Genomic DNA, 12,715 nt, shown 5'->3' with positions numbered 1-12,715 from the left:
GCTTCAGTAGAGGTCACTTGTGTGTGCGTGTGTGTGTGTCCCTGGTGTTTGTGTCTAGCATATGCATGTGGTTTTGCTGACTGCACTTGCAGGCTTGTAAATTTTCACCATGGGAAATTACCAACAAAGCCCAATCTGTCTCCTGGCTGCTTTGCACTTTCCGAGGGCGGCTGTACTTGAGCGAGCTGCAGAACGAGAGAGAAAGAGAGAGGGAGAGAAAGGGGGAGTTGGGAGGGGGGAGGGGGGAGAGGAAGGGTGGGTGGAGGGGGAGAGAGGTAAATAGCCTTAAATCGGAAGGGAGCTGCTTCTCTGTGGTCTTCCACAAGAGCTGCCTGGGCTCTGCTGGCTCAGTAATAACTGAGTGACCTTTTCTTTTGCTGTATTATGTCTGGCTGGTAAGGGATTGCATTTTGCAGCTGATAAAGCCCTGACTTCATTCAACTCGGCTCCTCACACGCTGCTTTAGGTAAGTTGTCTTCAGCCAGGACGGAGACAGACAGCCTTGGACTGCAAGATACTAAAAGGAGGACACCTGTAGCTCGGATGCGGTCAACACAATTACTTGGCGGATCCTTGAGGACCTCATTATTTTAAACTTACAGAATAGCGATCTCCCTCCCCATCTCTCCCACCCCCTCTTTATTTTTTTTTCCCCAAACAATGCTTCTTTTTGACCTTTTCCAAGGAGAAGAGCTACAAAGCAGCCACTGTGCTTATTGAACTGCCTCCCCTGTATCGCTTAATTGAGAAGGTAAGTGAGGCAACTGTGTACATAAGCTTTGGGTCATTTGTGTATGTGTGTCTGCATCACTCTCTCTCTCCGTCTCTCTCTCTCTCTGAGTCATAAGCCGGGGCTGCAATACACACACACACATCTCTGCGCTGCAACTTTCACTCAAGCTGCAGCTCTGCTGAGACTGTTTTGTTTAAATCATGTGAGGCTTCATTATTTTTATGATGAGACATGAAATACATGCAAGCGGAGGATGCTGAGCGAAACCCATCCAACTGTATGTCTCGAGAAATAGCAGTCAAAGTTAACAATGAATTGCAGCAAACAGACGCCCCCCCCCCCCCCCCCCCCCCGTTATTATTGTTATTATTATTCTTGCTTCTTCCAGAGCTTCTCGAAACGTGCTCTCAATTATCAAGGGAGTCGGTTAATTTCCCACTCCCCGGCTTTATCCACAAGCCTCCCCGTACAGCAGTTTAATTTGCAACTGGTTCGGTGCAGGGTTAACCCTTTGGGCAGAGCGGAGGCAGGAGCGCGGCTGCTGCCGGGGTGGGGAGCCCCGGAGGCGGGGGGCGGCAGGGACGCGCTGGGGTCCGGGCTCACGCAGCCTCTCTTGGACCGGCGTCAGAGAAGGGCAGCCAGGCTGGCGTTATGAAATAGTACTTCTATCTACGATCCTTTCTTTTTTTTCCTCCTCTTTTTTTTTTTCCACATTCCCCCCCCCCCCCCCTTCTGCCTTCATACGGAGCACGATATGGTATGCTAACGCCGCATGTGACAGTTTAATCAAACCCATTTGTTACAACAAAGCTAAGAGACCACTGGGATTGTAGGCTTACGGGCAGAGTTAGGGGAGCATGTGGCTTTGTCGCTCGCCATCGCCGTGCGTGGCCGGCGGCTCGGGGTGTGCCGCCCCCCCCCCCAACCTCCCCCCCCCCCCCCCCCAATCCCCGCCGCCCCCCGCCTCCGCACCCGCCGGGCTGCGGCGCGCCGCGCTCCCGCTCACTTGACCCGAGCCGGGGAAGCACTTGCTACTTTTGCCGGGATTTGGTGCTTCAATGAGAAGGAGCTCTCCAGGCGCCCGTAAATCAACTCATGCAGAAAAAGGAGAAAAGTTTTGGTAAGGCGGCGGTCTCCTGATTTAGTGCTCACCGAGCAGGAGCGGTGCGCTTTAAGGTAGAGATGGGGGGGGGCGGGAGGGGGAGCGAGGGGGGGGGGGTAACGAGAGTGTTTCTCTTGCCTCTTCCATCCTGAATGCGTTGCCGTAGCGAGCGTCTGTGTTTGCGTGTGCTCTAAAGAGACCCAAAATACCGCTTCCTAGGACAGCTTTGTGGGACCGCTGCTTAAAGCAATTAATCTCGCTAGGTGCAACAAATATCGCTACATGCTTGCCCGACACCTCCCTCTCCCCTCTTCTCCCCGTCGCCCCGTTCCTGTGATGCTTGAAAAAAGGAATTAGCACAAAAGGCTTGAGCGTCTAACTCCAAAAGGGATTCTTTGTTGTAGAGTGTATGTTTCTTATTTATTTTTTTATTTTGCATGTGAGCTGCATCAAAATTGAACTCAGTCTTGCAAATCTCTTGTTGGCCTTTGCCAAGCACTAGCACTTTGCTGCCATGGTAACTGTAATTAAACTGATAAGAGTGGAAAAATGTCAGTATCTCTGAGCCTTGCAGCTGCATTGGAGAAAAAGGGAATCAAATTGGTTCCCAGCACCACTGCTCTAAAAAAGGAGGGAGGGAGTTGGGGGGGAGCTGGGGGGAGGGAGGTGGGGGGGGACACGACAGGGGTAGGAACATAGCTAAGCAGCTCCAGTCCCTGAGATCTGGGTACATCTATTTGCTGTGTTGTCCCTTAGGGGGCTACAGCCTGCAGGGATGCTCTGGGCCAGTGAACAGAGAGAAACAAGCTTTTAGGCCCAATCTAGCTTTCAAAAAGAGAAGGGGAAAGAAGAAGAGAAATCTTTTGTTTAGTGTCTCTTGGCAGTCGACTAGCCATGTTGGCCAAATTCTTTTAATCTGTATCACTGCTCCCAGCTGTGGGACTGAATTCCCATTTTTAGTTTTTACCTAACGTCTTATCTTTTTTTTTTTTTGTTCCGCACTTTCCAGCCCACCTCCTCTATTTAAAAAAAAAAAATCAAAAAATAATACAGAAAAAAACCAGGTTCCTCTGTAGAAGAAGGGGCAGGAGGTGAAGTTTAGTTATATACCATGGAAAATTAACTTAAAAGTATACAGAAGATACTATCTTCAGAGTACTAAAATCCTTACTTTTATTTAAAAAAGAAAAAAAACCAAAACCCTAAACCAAACCTGAGTGTTATGGAGTTGCGGTTACTTTGTTGTGTTAACTACAGAAGCTGAGACTGTGCGGATGAATGGCACAGAACAAGAGAGCATAATGGAGGCAATCAACCGTTAGGCTGGTTCACAATGCAATCCAGGCAATTAAAAGCTCACCAGAGTTTAAATGAAATGGTTCTACTTATTTCTGTGCACCACACTGCACAGGCTATTATTTATGTCTCTTTTTTTTTAATTATGATTTCCCTTAAACTGTCAAATAACTCAGAATAGCAGGGTCTCGGAGGCAATAAGAATTTTCCACAGAACAATTTACATGCCAATCTAAAACTAGTTACGACTCCTGATGTGCTACATGCGAGTTCTGAAATGTTTCTTAGCTTCTGAAACCTTAACTTTTTTTTAAGCCTGTGTGTGTATTGTCCTGAATAATTGGAGCTCTGAATGCTTTTAGGATGAAGCTACAAAGTGGGAAAGCATCAGAAAAGTATTATTTTTATCTTCTACTAGATCTCTAACTCTCTTGTTGACTGCATATTGTCTGTCAGTTTGCTGTCTTTTAAAGACCAGTGCGTTGATACCTGATTTGCTCCAAACTGATCTTACTATTTTTTTTTTTTTAAGTAGAGACAAGTTTTCCCTTTCTTGCTGTACGTACTACTGTCCTTGGTAGAACCATGTGTGTGCCTTGGCAAAGGAGGGGGGCAGAATGGTCTTTAAAAGTTTTTTTTAAGTGACCCGGTACATAATAATGTCCAACTCTTCCTCCCTTACTGTGCCTTTCGAAGACTGTCTGTACCACAAACCAGAAACTGAGTTCTGAGGGTCTTGTGCCGCACTCAGCACCATCAGGGACCAGTCCTGTTCACGGATGCTACTGCATCACTAACAAAACACAGTTTATGTCAAATTTTCATTCCCTTTGATTTTTGAGAAGGGTGATGATTGGAGTGAAATGGATTTTTGTTTCTCTGCCTTTCTGCAGGAGCCTAATTTAGCTTTTTCCATCAACATTCCTCTTTATCCTGAAATTCATAGTTACAAATTGGTTGACAGTGTTTCATCACACGATAACAACAATAACCAGGGATGGGAATCAGTTGCATCAAAGTTATTTTGGGAGACCAAAGGCAATCCAAAAACCTATAAATCAGGTTATGAAATTTTCCCTTCAAAAAATCCTAAATGTGGTGGATGGTGATGAAGAAGTCTTATTCCTGACACAGCTCTGCAGTTTATGTGCAGTGTCTTGGGGACTGGTGGAGGAAGGAGGGAGGGAATTGAGGGAATGATAGAGGAAGCCCTTGAAAGCATATTGGGGTGAAATAAAAAGGGTTTGTTTGACAGTGACAGACTAGGAACTGAAATCTCTCAGTTCTGAGAACAGATCTGCTCTGTGATGCAGAGCATGGGTAGGACTCTGCAGAACTGAAGGGAAAGCGGGGTTTGATTATTTATTTTTCTTTTTTCCCCCCCCCCCCACAGCCTAGGTGTAGCACTTATGGAATTGTATGTTTTTTTGGAAATTTTCCATAGCCTCTGCCTTCCTGGGGGAGGAGGAGAGTAGGGCAGCCAGGCAGCAGTGCTGTGTGCTGCTACCTGGTATTTCAGCGGCGAGCAGTTTGGATGGTTTTGTGGGTGCTGTCAGCCTCTGAAAGGGTCTTTCCTGTGTCCTAAGGAAGAAATGGGTACTTGAACCGCAGCCTGTGAAAAGCTGGCTGACAGCAAGCTGCAGGTATTCTTATTGCCAAATTAAGAGAGAGCTAAAAATACATGAGCGCGTATCTGTAAAGTATAACTGCATTGGAGATCTTACGAGAACATTAAAGGGAAGAGAGACAGTCTGTGAGGTGATCCACGTTAAGGTGGCTCGCTCATACTATACAGAAAAAAAACCTAATCAAAGGTTCTGGTTTCAAAATCAAGTGATTTGATCCAGAGTATCTGAGGAAAAGGACACGTGCAAAGAATTTGGAGATACGTAAAACACTTATTGGAGCGCTGTTTTATGCTTTGTTTTGTTTAGAACCTTTCTACACTTTAAAAAAAAAAAGTAACTTTTTTATAATGAAGTAGTAGTTTGGGGATTATTTTTTTTTTTAACTTTCATTAAAATAGAAGCAGCTTCATCTCAAGTAAAGTGCAAAAAGATCAGATCTATCTGAGGAGAAAAGCATTCCTTCCCTCCAAAAACTGCTGCAGATTGAATCCATAATCTGAAGATGCTGCCAGTGGGATGTCAGCAGCACCTTCTCTCTCAGCCTCAGGAAAACAGAGGTGTAAGGTTGCTAACGCTTTTTCCATGGGGAGGGGTCTGCCCCTTTTCACTTGTCTCTACGAGGAGGGTTTGGGCTGACATAAATGACAGTGCTCTGTCTACTTTCCTCATGTAATAAATGTCTCAAAAACTGTGCAGGGGTACGCACAAGATTGTGCAAGCTGCGGTTTTATTTGTAATAGAATAACGTCGTGTTTGCAGCATGTACCTCCGGAATTATCAGGCTTGATTATTGCAATTTGCTCAGATATTCACTTGTTTAGCCTTGTTTCTGTGGAGCCTTGTTCGCTTCAGACGGCGCAGGACAGTAGATCAGCCTGGATCAGAGACTGTCAGCCTCAGCTCTCTAACCCGCTTCCTTATCAGGCGACAAAATTTTTACATTAAGATTTTTTTTCTTTAAAGCCTTTAACTGTGTTAGCTCCTAGTTTATCCTGGTTTCCCTCGAGCGAAAGATTAAAGTCCTAGAACAGCTTCGTGCTTCTGAACTTTTTTACTGAGTTCCAAGAAGTTGATACGAATTGTGGCCAATTTTATGCATTTGTCCTCGACGTGGCCGAAGAGAGGGGCTGGGGATAAGCCTGTTGTTGGCACTTAGTGAGTATTTATACTCCACCGTGATATGCAACTTTACAGATCAAAGCTTTTCGACCAAGTGAAGGTATTAGAGTTCCATCAGGACTTCCCTTTACGGTTTGGTATAGGTAGAGACCAGAAATCTCTGATATTTTCACTGCTTTCAGTCATTTATTCGTAGGCGTGTTATTTTGCTGTTTCACGTACGTACCCTGGATTCAGGGGAGTCAGCTGGCAATTGAAAATACTGTAAAGGCTCTGCCTTTGTCTCACAGTGCTTGCTCAAGACGAGATGTGCGTGTTCGTTCCCAGATCTGCCACAGACTTACTGTGGAGCCCTGTGCAGGTCGCTGGATCTCAATGTCATCCTCCTCACCCCCCCTTCGTTAACGAGAGACAGATCTTACGAGTCTGTAAGTGGTGTAGGAGCTATGAGAGTAGCATTGATTGGGGAGTAATGGGAAGGCAGCGCCATTTTCTTTTTATACATATTGATAGAAAAAATACAGACCTTACACTTTTGTTATGAGCTTTAGATGTTATGCAGCAGTACTGCTGTGGTACTTTGGGGTGACTGTCCACATATAACTGGATGGCTAATTTCACAGATAAATATATTGTTCCAAAGTATGTAATAGAGGGTATTGCAAAGAGGGGAGCAGGGCTGATATGGTCATATGTCACAATAAGAATTATTATTTCGAACTCAGTGATCAGCCTTGCAGGTGAAACTTGGGAGTTCAGCTTCATAACCCTAGAAAGTCACTTGACTCTACAGTCGCTGCAGTCCACATAAATTCAGCGTGTTCAATGTACACATATGCGTACAGATCCCTGGGACGTCTCAGCTAGCGTAGTATTTAGCCTCTTGTCTTTGTAGCACTAATATCCATAAAGGCACGCTGTACCATTGCTTTAAGGATTGTACTAACTTTTGTGTTTTCCTTACGAGACCTTTTAAAAAAACCAAACCAACCGAAAATCCAAACCCCAACCTGTTCATGTTCTAGCTCCCTGAGCCTGCCTGTCTGTAGTGGTGTGTTACAACATCAACCGAGATCATCTGATAGAAGGTGGGACTGTAAAGCGTTCTTAACAGTGGGTAGTAGAGCATTCTTGATGAGGAGCTCTTGAATTTGCTTTTCTTTGTTAGGAGACTCTATTTGACCTTTCCCAGTCTCTGCATAATAACAGGGTGCCATACCCTGAATTTTGGGGTAGGATTTGCTTGTTGGCAACAGCATTTGTTCCCCAGACTTGAAAAATTCTCATTTTAATATTCAGATGCACTCTAATGAGTAGCTTTTTTTTTAAAAGTTACATTTCTGGCTTTAAAACAGTGAGATAAGCTAATAATCAAACCGCATGTCAGTTCTCTCTTTCTCTCTGTTGCCTGTTTGATGTCCAACAAAGCATCTGCAGGGCTATGATTTTGCTTATTCTAAGAAATGACTTTCAGAGAATTCGTCTGAGTGTAATAGGATGGCAGTTCATGCGATTAACCGAGAGAGACTGGTCTGTAAGCACTTTGGGGCAGTGACCTTCTCTCCCCAGTTACTGTAAAACTGAGGGCAATCAATTTTTGTATGGCTCTCTGGAAGCTGGCTTCGGTGCTCTACGTACTGTCGCTCAACTGTGTTCCACTTTTACCAGTTCCCTCTCTTAAACAGTGGTTCAGACGTTTGAACTGTTATTTAAATGCTCTCTGCTATCACATTAAAAGATATATATACTTAATGGACACTACTGTACTCCTTGTCCCGAGCTAGCTATTGGCTAAAATTGGCATTGGAAAGTGGGCCAGAGGGTTTCTTTATGCATTTTTTTCCCGTTACAAACTAGCAACTCTCTGACCTTGCGTAGATTATTTAAAATCAGATTTTTCAGAAGGTCATTACACTGCAGCTTGTAAGGAGAGATGCTGGTACTGAAATCTCTGGAAATCTGATTGCTTTGTTCATGTGTCTAACAAGAACTGAAATCTTAAAAAAACCAAAACATCCCCCCAACAGCACCATAATGTCTGTGTCAAAGCTCCCTGAAACTCTGACCCTGTGCTTCTAATAGCTTCAGTCTTGTCTTTAAAATTTGGAGTGCTTTTATATTGTATACAGATAGTGCAAATAGGTCCAAATACGTAGATTTAGCTATGCTTGGCATCATAGATGTGCTGTTTACTTAAATTTTTAGTTGCTAAGTATTGCATATTTTGGGTGAAAGTGGATGACTTTTCAACTGAAGGGTTTTAATTTTTCATTTTAATTTTTTAATCCTCTTTCTTTTCAGCAAAGAAACCAGGCAAATGAGGTGTTAAAGAGAAGCTGTGGAACTTAGAGCAGCGGAAGTTTCTGCTCTCAAATTTATCTTAACGTTGTTTTCAGCTTGCTGTGGACTATCTACGTTATTTCATCCTATCTACGTGACTGCTTTTTTAATGAACTGTGTGTGGGGGGGAGCAGCGAGGTAGAGGAAGAAAAGGGTGAGACTTGCGCTTGAGAGAATATCTTTTTTTCACTCTTGTCTTGTTGTATTTCAGGTATACAAATGCTCTCAGTCCAGCCAGACACCAAGCCGAAAGGTTGTGCTGGCTGCAACCGTAAGATTAAAGACCGGTATCTTCTAAAGGCCCTGGACAAATATTGGCATGAAGACTGCCTGAAATGTGCCTGCTGTGACTGTCGCCTGGGGGAGGTGGGCTCTACCTTGTACACCAAAGCCAACCTTATCCTTTGTCGCAGAGACTATCTGAGGTAGGCCACGTCCTTCTTGCGTTCACTAACAAACTTGCTAAATCTGTTCAGCCCTTGCTATGTAGTCACTATTGCATAAGTGGTACTTGAGGGCTGCAAGGCTGAGTACATGTGGAGGATGAGAAAACAAATACCGCAGTATGGAGATAAAACTAAAATCTGAATCAAAACACACACGTAACCAGGTCACATGGGCAGTTGCCAGTTTTCTGATGCTGATACTGGGGTCCTGTGCTCAGAGGAGGAAGAGAATAGAGTAAATTTTTCACATTTCCCACAGCACTGTGCTCCTGGGAAGCTGGTGGTCTCCTCCTCCTCCTCCTCCTCCTAGCAGCGCAGTGGTGGCCAGGCGTAGCAGCCTGAAACCACACGTGTGGTTTTCACCAGCTCCAGTGCAGGGTTTGGACTCTGTGAGGAGTGCTTCACTCGTCTTTGGTTACCCACTTTCATCCTCCTGGTTTGCTAAGGGATTTAATTTGTGGCCCTGGAAGCTTTTATGAATGTTGCCATTTAGCTGTTAGAAGCTGGACCAAGGTGACCAACTGTCTTCCTCGTGCTAAATAACCGTGTGGCTAGTAGGCTCACATCCACTCTAGTTCTGATTTAACTCAGTGGCCAGGGTGGGACACAGGCTAACCTGTTGCCATTTCTCAGAGACAGCAAATCGTCACCTGATTTTCTGTCGTCTTGTTTGCTTGTGGACCTATGCTCGCAAAACTATTTGAGGTATAACTCATAGCAAAGTACTGATGAGCAGCACCGGGCTAGTTTATCTGCAGATCATATGTGAGCAAATAAGGCTACTTTGCAGGAGCTAAGTTGAATTGGAAGTTTAGTCTCTCCAGGCTCTCAATAGTAAATAGAGAGAAAAGACTCCTCTGGGGTGATTCAGAGCCCCTATTTCCTATAGGAGCACCTTTCCTCCGTTCCCTGCAGAGGGGCCCTAATGAGACTAGCGCTCCAGGCCAACGTGAGCATCTGGGAATCTTTCCCCTGCCCCTGGAGTGAAGCCTTTTCCTTTTAAAGGGACATTCAAGTCGGTAATACATTGGGGAAAAATTAAAATTCTCTTTGAACACGTTAACTTACAAGTTCAGTTTAAGCACAGGTACCAAATAGGAGGTTCCCCACACGCTGATCAGTTCCCAAGTTGTACGGCATGGGTAGGTTGGAGCAGGAATGAAGACTAATGTGTTAACAACTATTGGTACTTTGGCTCTCTGCATCACAACCTGTTTTTTCTAGAGTGGAACAAAAACCTCCACAGACGCGTTGTGTGTTTGTTGAGCTGGGGCTGCAAAGCCGGTCGGGTTCTTCAGGCGTGGGCTTGGACTGGTTAGTGGTAACAGTGCTCTGCTACCCATTAAAACTCTGAACTGAATGCAAGATAGTGTTGGGATTTTAGGACAGAGTCTGCATCTTAAAGCCATTGTGTTAAAGCTGCCAAAGAAGTAGGTAACAAAACCTTACTTTTAAAAACTGGCAGGGAACTGTTTGAATAGAAGGGAGTTGTTGTACATGAACCCAGGTCACTTGCGATTTTAAAGCGTGTGTTCTATAGAGAGGGGTCAGAACAGCTTCTGGGGGGACGGTAACACATCTCAATTTTTAAAACCTGTTTTAAGAATCTTTCTACAACAACTGCCTGCAGGATTGAGAAATATCTGTTGCGGCTGTTTGATCCGAGCTCCAAATTTACTGGAGACTTTGAACTTACTGAATCTCCCACGTGCTAGTGCAGCAGATCCGATGTTTTAAAATCAAATGTTTGAAATCAAACCCAAAAGTGATCTAGTAGAAAAGATACGAGCAAAGCATCTCCCCAGCACAGAAGTGCACACACTGTTGCTCTCTGGTCTTTGAAGGTCTAACACAAGTAAATATTTTGCTAACCGATTGTGAAAATTTCATACTAAGTGATTCAGAGAAAGGAGGCTTTATTTTTTTGTCTGTCGTGACCACATTCAAAACTGGTGTTGCAGTTATTTGTTCATAAACAATATTTACTTTTGCACCAGTGAAACCAGCATATGTGAGAAATTCTGCAATCAGCTTTAAGATGTTTCTGATTTTTTGTCTCTGGGTTTATCAAATTGTAATGAAGCTATCTTGTCATGAGCCTTTTTTCAGTGATTCTTGTGAGTGCATAGATTTAAACTTGGTATTTACACTAAACTTCAAACTGATGTACTTAAGGTAATTGCAGATAGTCATTTGCCTCATTGCGTCTTATCTACTTAGTTATGCAGTGAACCTATAAAAGTGATCTTTTTAATGCTAATGTAGAAACTAGTTAAATGTTCTCTAGCTTTGTAGTCAAATAAGCTTTCATATTTAGCAACCCACTTGATATGAATTTAAAGAACAAATTACTTTGTACTAATGATCAGATTAAGGTTCGATTACAGTTTCAAACTATCCTCTTTTTTTTTTCTTTTTAACCATAAAGGGAGTCTTTGCTACATATAAAACTGTTCTAGCTTCCTATTAATTTATGTGGTGCCCTCTAGAGGATATGTGGCTTGCACGATACTATAAAGAGTAAAATTGCTTATTAACTTGTCTCTCTGTGTTCATTATGTCTTTCAATAAGACAGCCATTCTACAGATGCTATAAGCAGTAATGTAGCCAGTTTGGGGTGCTTTAACATTCCTGGTTAAATTTGCAAACTGTGTGATTGTGTCTTTGGCTATTTGCAAAGATAGTTCCGGTATCTCTCCTTTAGAGATGCCTGCCAAAAACCTTAATGCTCCCTCGGCCATGATGCACGCTCTTGTCCGCATTTGAGCCCTGAGGTACCCACGTTGGTGAGCTTTATATAAATACTCTGTCTCTTCAGAACTTCCAAACTTGTTTTGCTTTAACTCTCTTCTTTGGTAAAATTAGTTAGTTTTACTATATTAAAACCTTTTTCTCTGGGTTGGGGGTGGATGAGGGGATAGAAGAAATCTTTAATGAGGTAATGAGCTTGGAAGACGCTTTGGGCGTGTGAGAGGTTGTACCCTGGAATCTGCTTTGTGTAAGTCACTCCAGTGGTTTCAGACGTGGCGTACAACACCAAGGGTATTAGAGTGACCGCAGCAGGAATGAACTGTTTTGTTAACGAGGATGAGAACTGACTTGAGTAGAGAAAGGACTCAATGTTAGAAATAACACACTCGGTGAAAATGATATGCAGAGTATAATTCCCCTGCAGGCTTCTGTCTCCTGCTTATACACTCTTGGGTTAGAAAGTGAAGACTTAATTTAAGGAACTTAGGTTTACGCCAGTATTTCAAGTCCATTTACAGTAAGTGAAATATGCGAGAAGTTTTTTTTTTTTTTCCCTTTTTCTTTTCCCCTCCAGAGCTGTACGGTGACATCTTAATGTACCAGCCCATCCTGCTCTGTCCTCTCTTCTGACTGGCAGCATGTCCATTTACAAGCACAATTTTCCCTTTGAAATCTGTCATTACTGCCATTAATGACCAGTCGTTATGTTAACAGCCCTTGGGCTGTTAACATGTCAAACTGGTTGTTAACTGGAATGTTATTACTTATTTAAACCGCAGGTACGAGTTGTGTGAAATGTGCTTTGGTTGTGCGTTCTGGGCTGCTTCTGCTCAAAACAATGGGGAAACAGCAGAGCATTTGCCTTTGGGGTGCCAAGGGATTTGCTTTCTGCTCCATCTGCTCATTTGATTTCTGCATATTTGTGAGGTCCTCCTACCCCTGGGCAGCCTCCTAATTTCAGGTGCAACTGCATGCAATCCTGACTCTTAGCCTTGCGTGCAAATGGGCAGCCGCGGATATTTCCAGATGCACAGTAATGTCTGCTGCACATTTGAGATTAATATCTGGCCCCTAAAAGTGTAAAATGAAAGACCGACAATTACATGTAACTCAGTTGTATTAAATAATGAGCTTCCTCGGATGCAGCGAAAATATGAAAGTACAGCTGTGCTAAGCTAGTAGCAATGTAGGTCAATCACCCTTTTCACTTAGGTTTTTAACTACGCAAACCCTGCTGAGCTACCAATGACTACAAAGTGCTGTTTCATTCCTATTTAATTTTGGCAGCATTTTACTGAA

At 43.6% G+C, this 12,715-nt stretch overlaps 1 protein-coding gene across 4 annotated transcripts in view; it reads left to right on the top strand.

Annotated features, from left to right (window-relative positions):
• The first annotated feature begins 257 nt into the window (after positions 1–257).
• The window catches only part of LMO3 (LIM domain only 3), a 61,192-nt gene continuing 48,734 nt past the window's right edge, over positions 258–12,715 (top strand). The window contains exons 1-3 of one of the 4 annotated variants that reach the window (XM_075757657.1): positions 285–466; positions 686–751; positions 8,430–8,643. In XM_075757657.1, the coding sequence (XP_075613772.1) occupies positions 8,438–8,643 (206 nt within the window). In that variant the 5' untranslated portion in view covers positions 285–466; positions 686–751; positions 8,430–8,437. Of the gene's footprint in view, positions 752–1,701; positions 1,854–8,429; positions 8,644–12,715 lie in introns of those variants that run through there. The other 3 variants (XM_075757649.1, XM_075757666.1, XM_075757641.1) reach the window with 3 other exon arrangements.

The sequence above is a fragment of the Balearica regulorum genome, chromosome 1 (assembly GCF_011004875.1).
Source record: "Balearica regulorum gibbericeps isolate bBalReg1 chromosome 1, bBalReg1.pri, whole genome shotgun sequence".
Taxonomy (NCBI): Eukaryota; Metazoa; Chordata; class Aves; order Gruiformes; family Gruidae; genus Balearica; species Balearica regulorum.
This window is presented reverse-complemented; position numbering and strand designations above follow the sequence as displayed.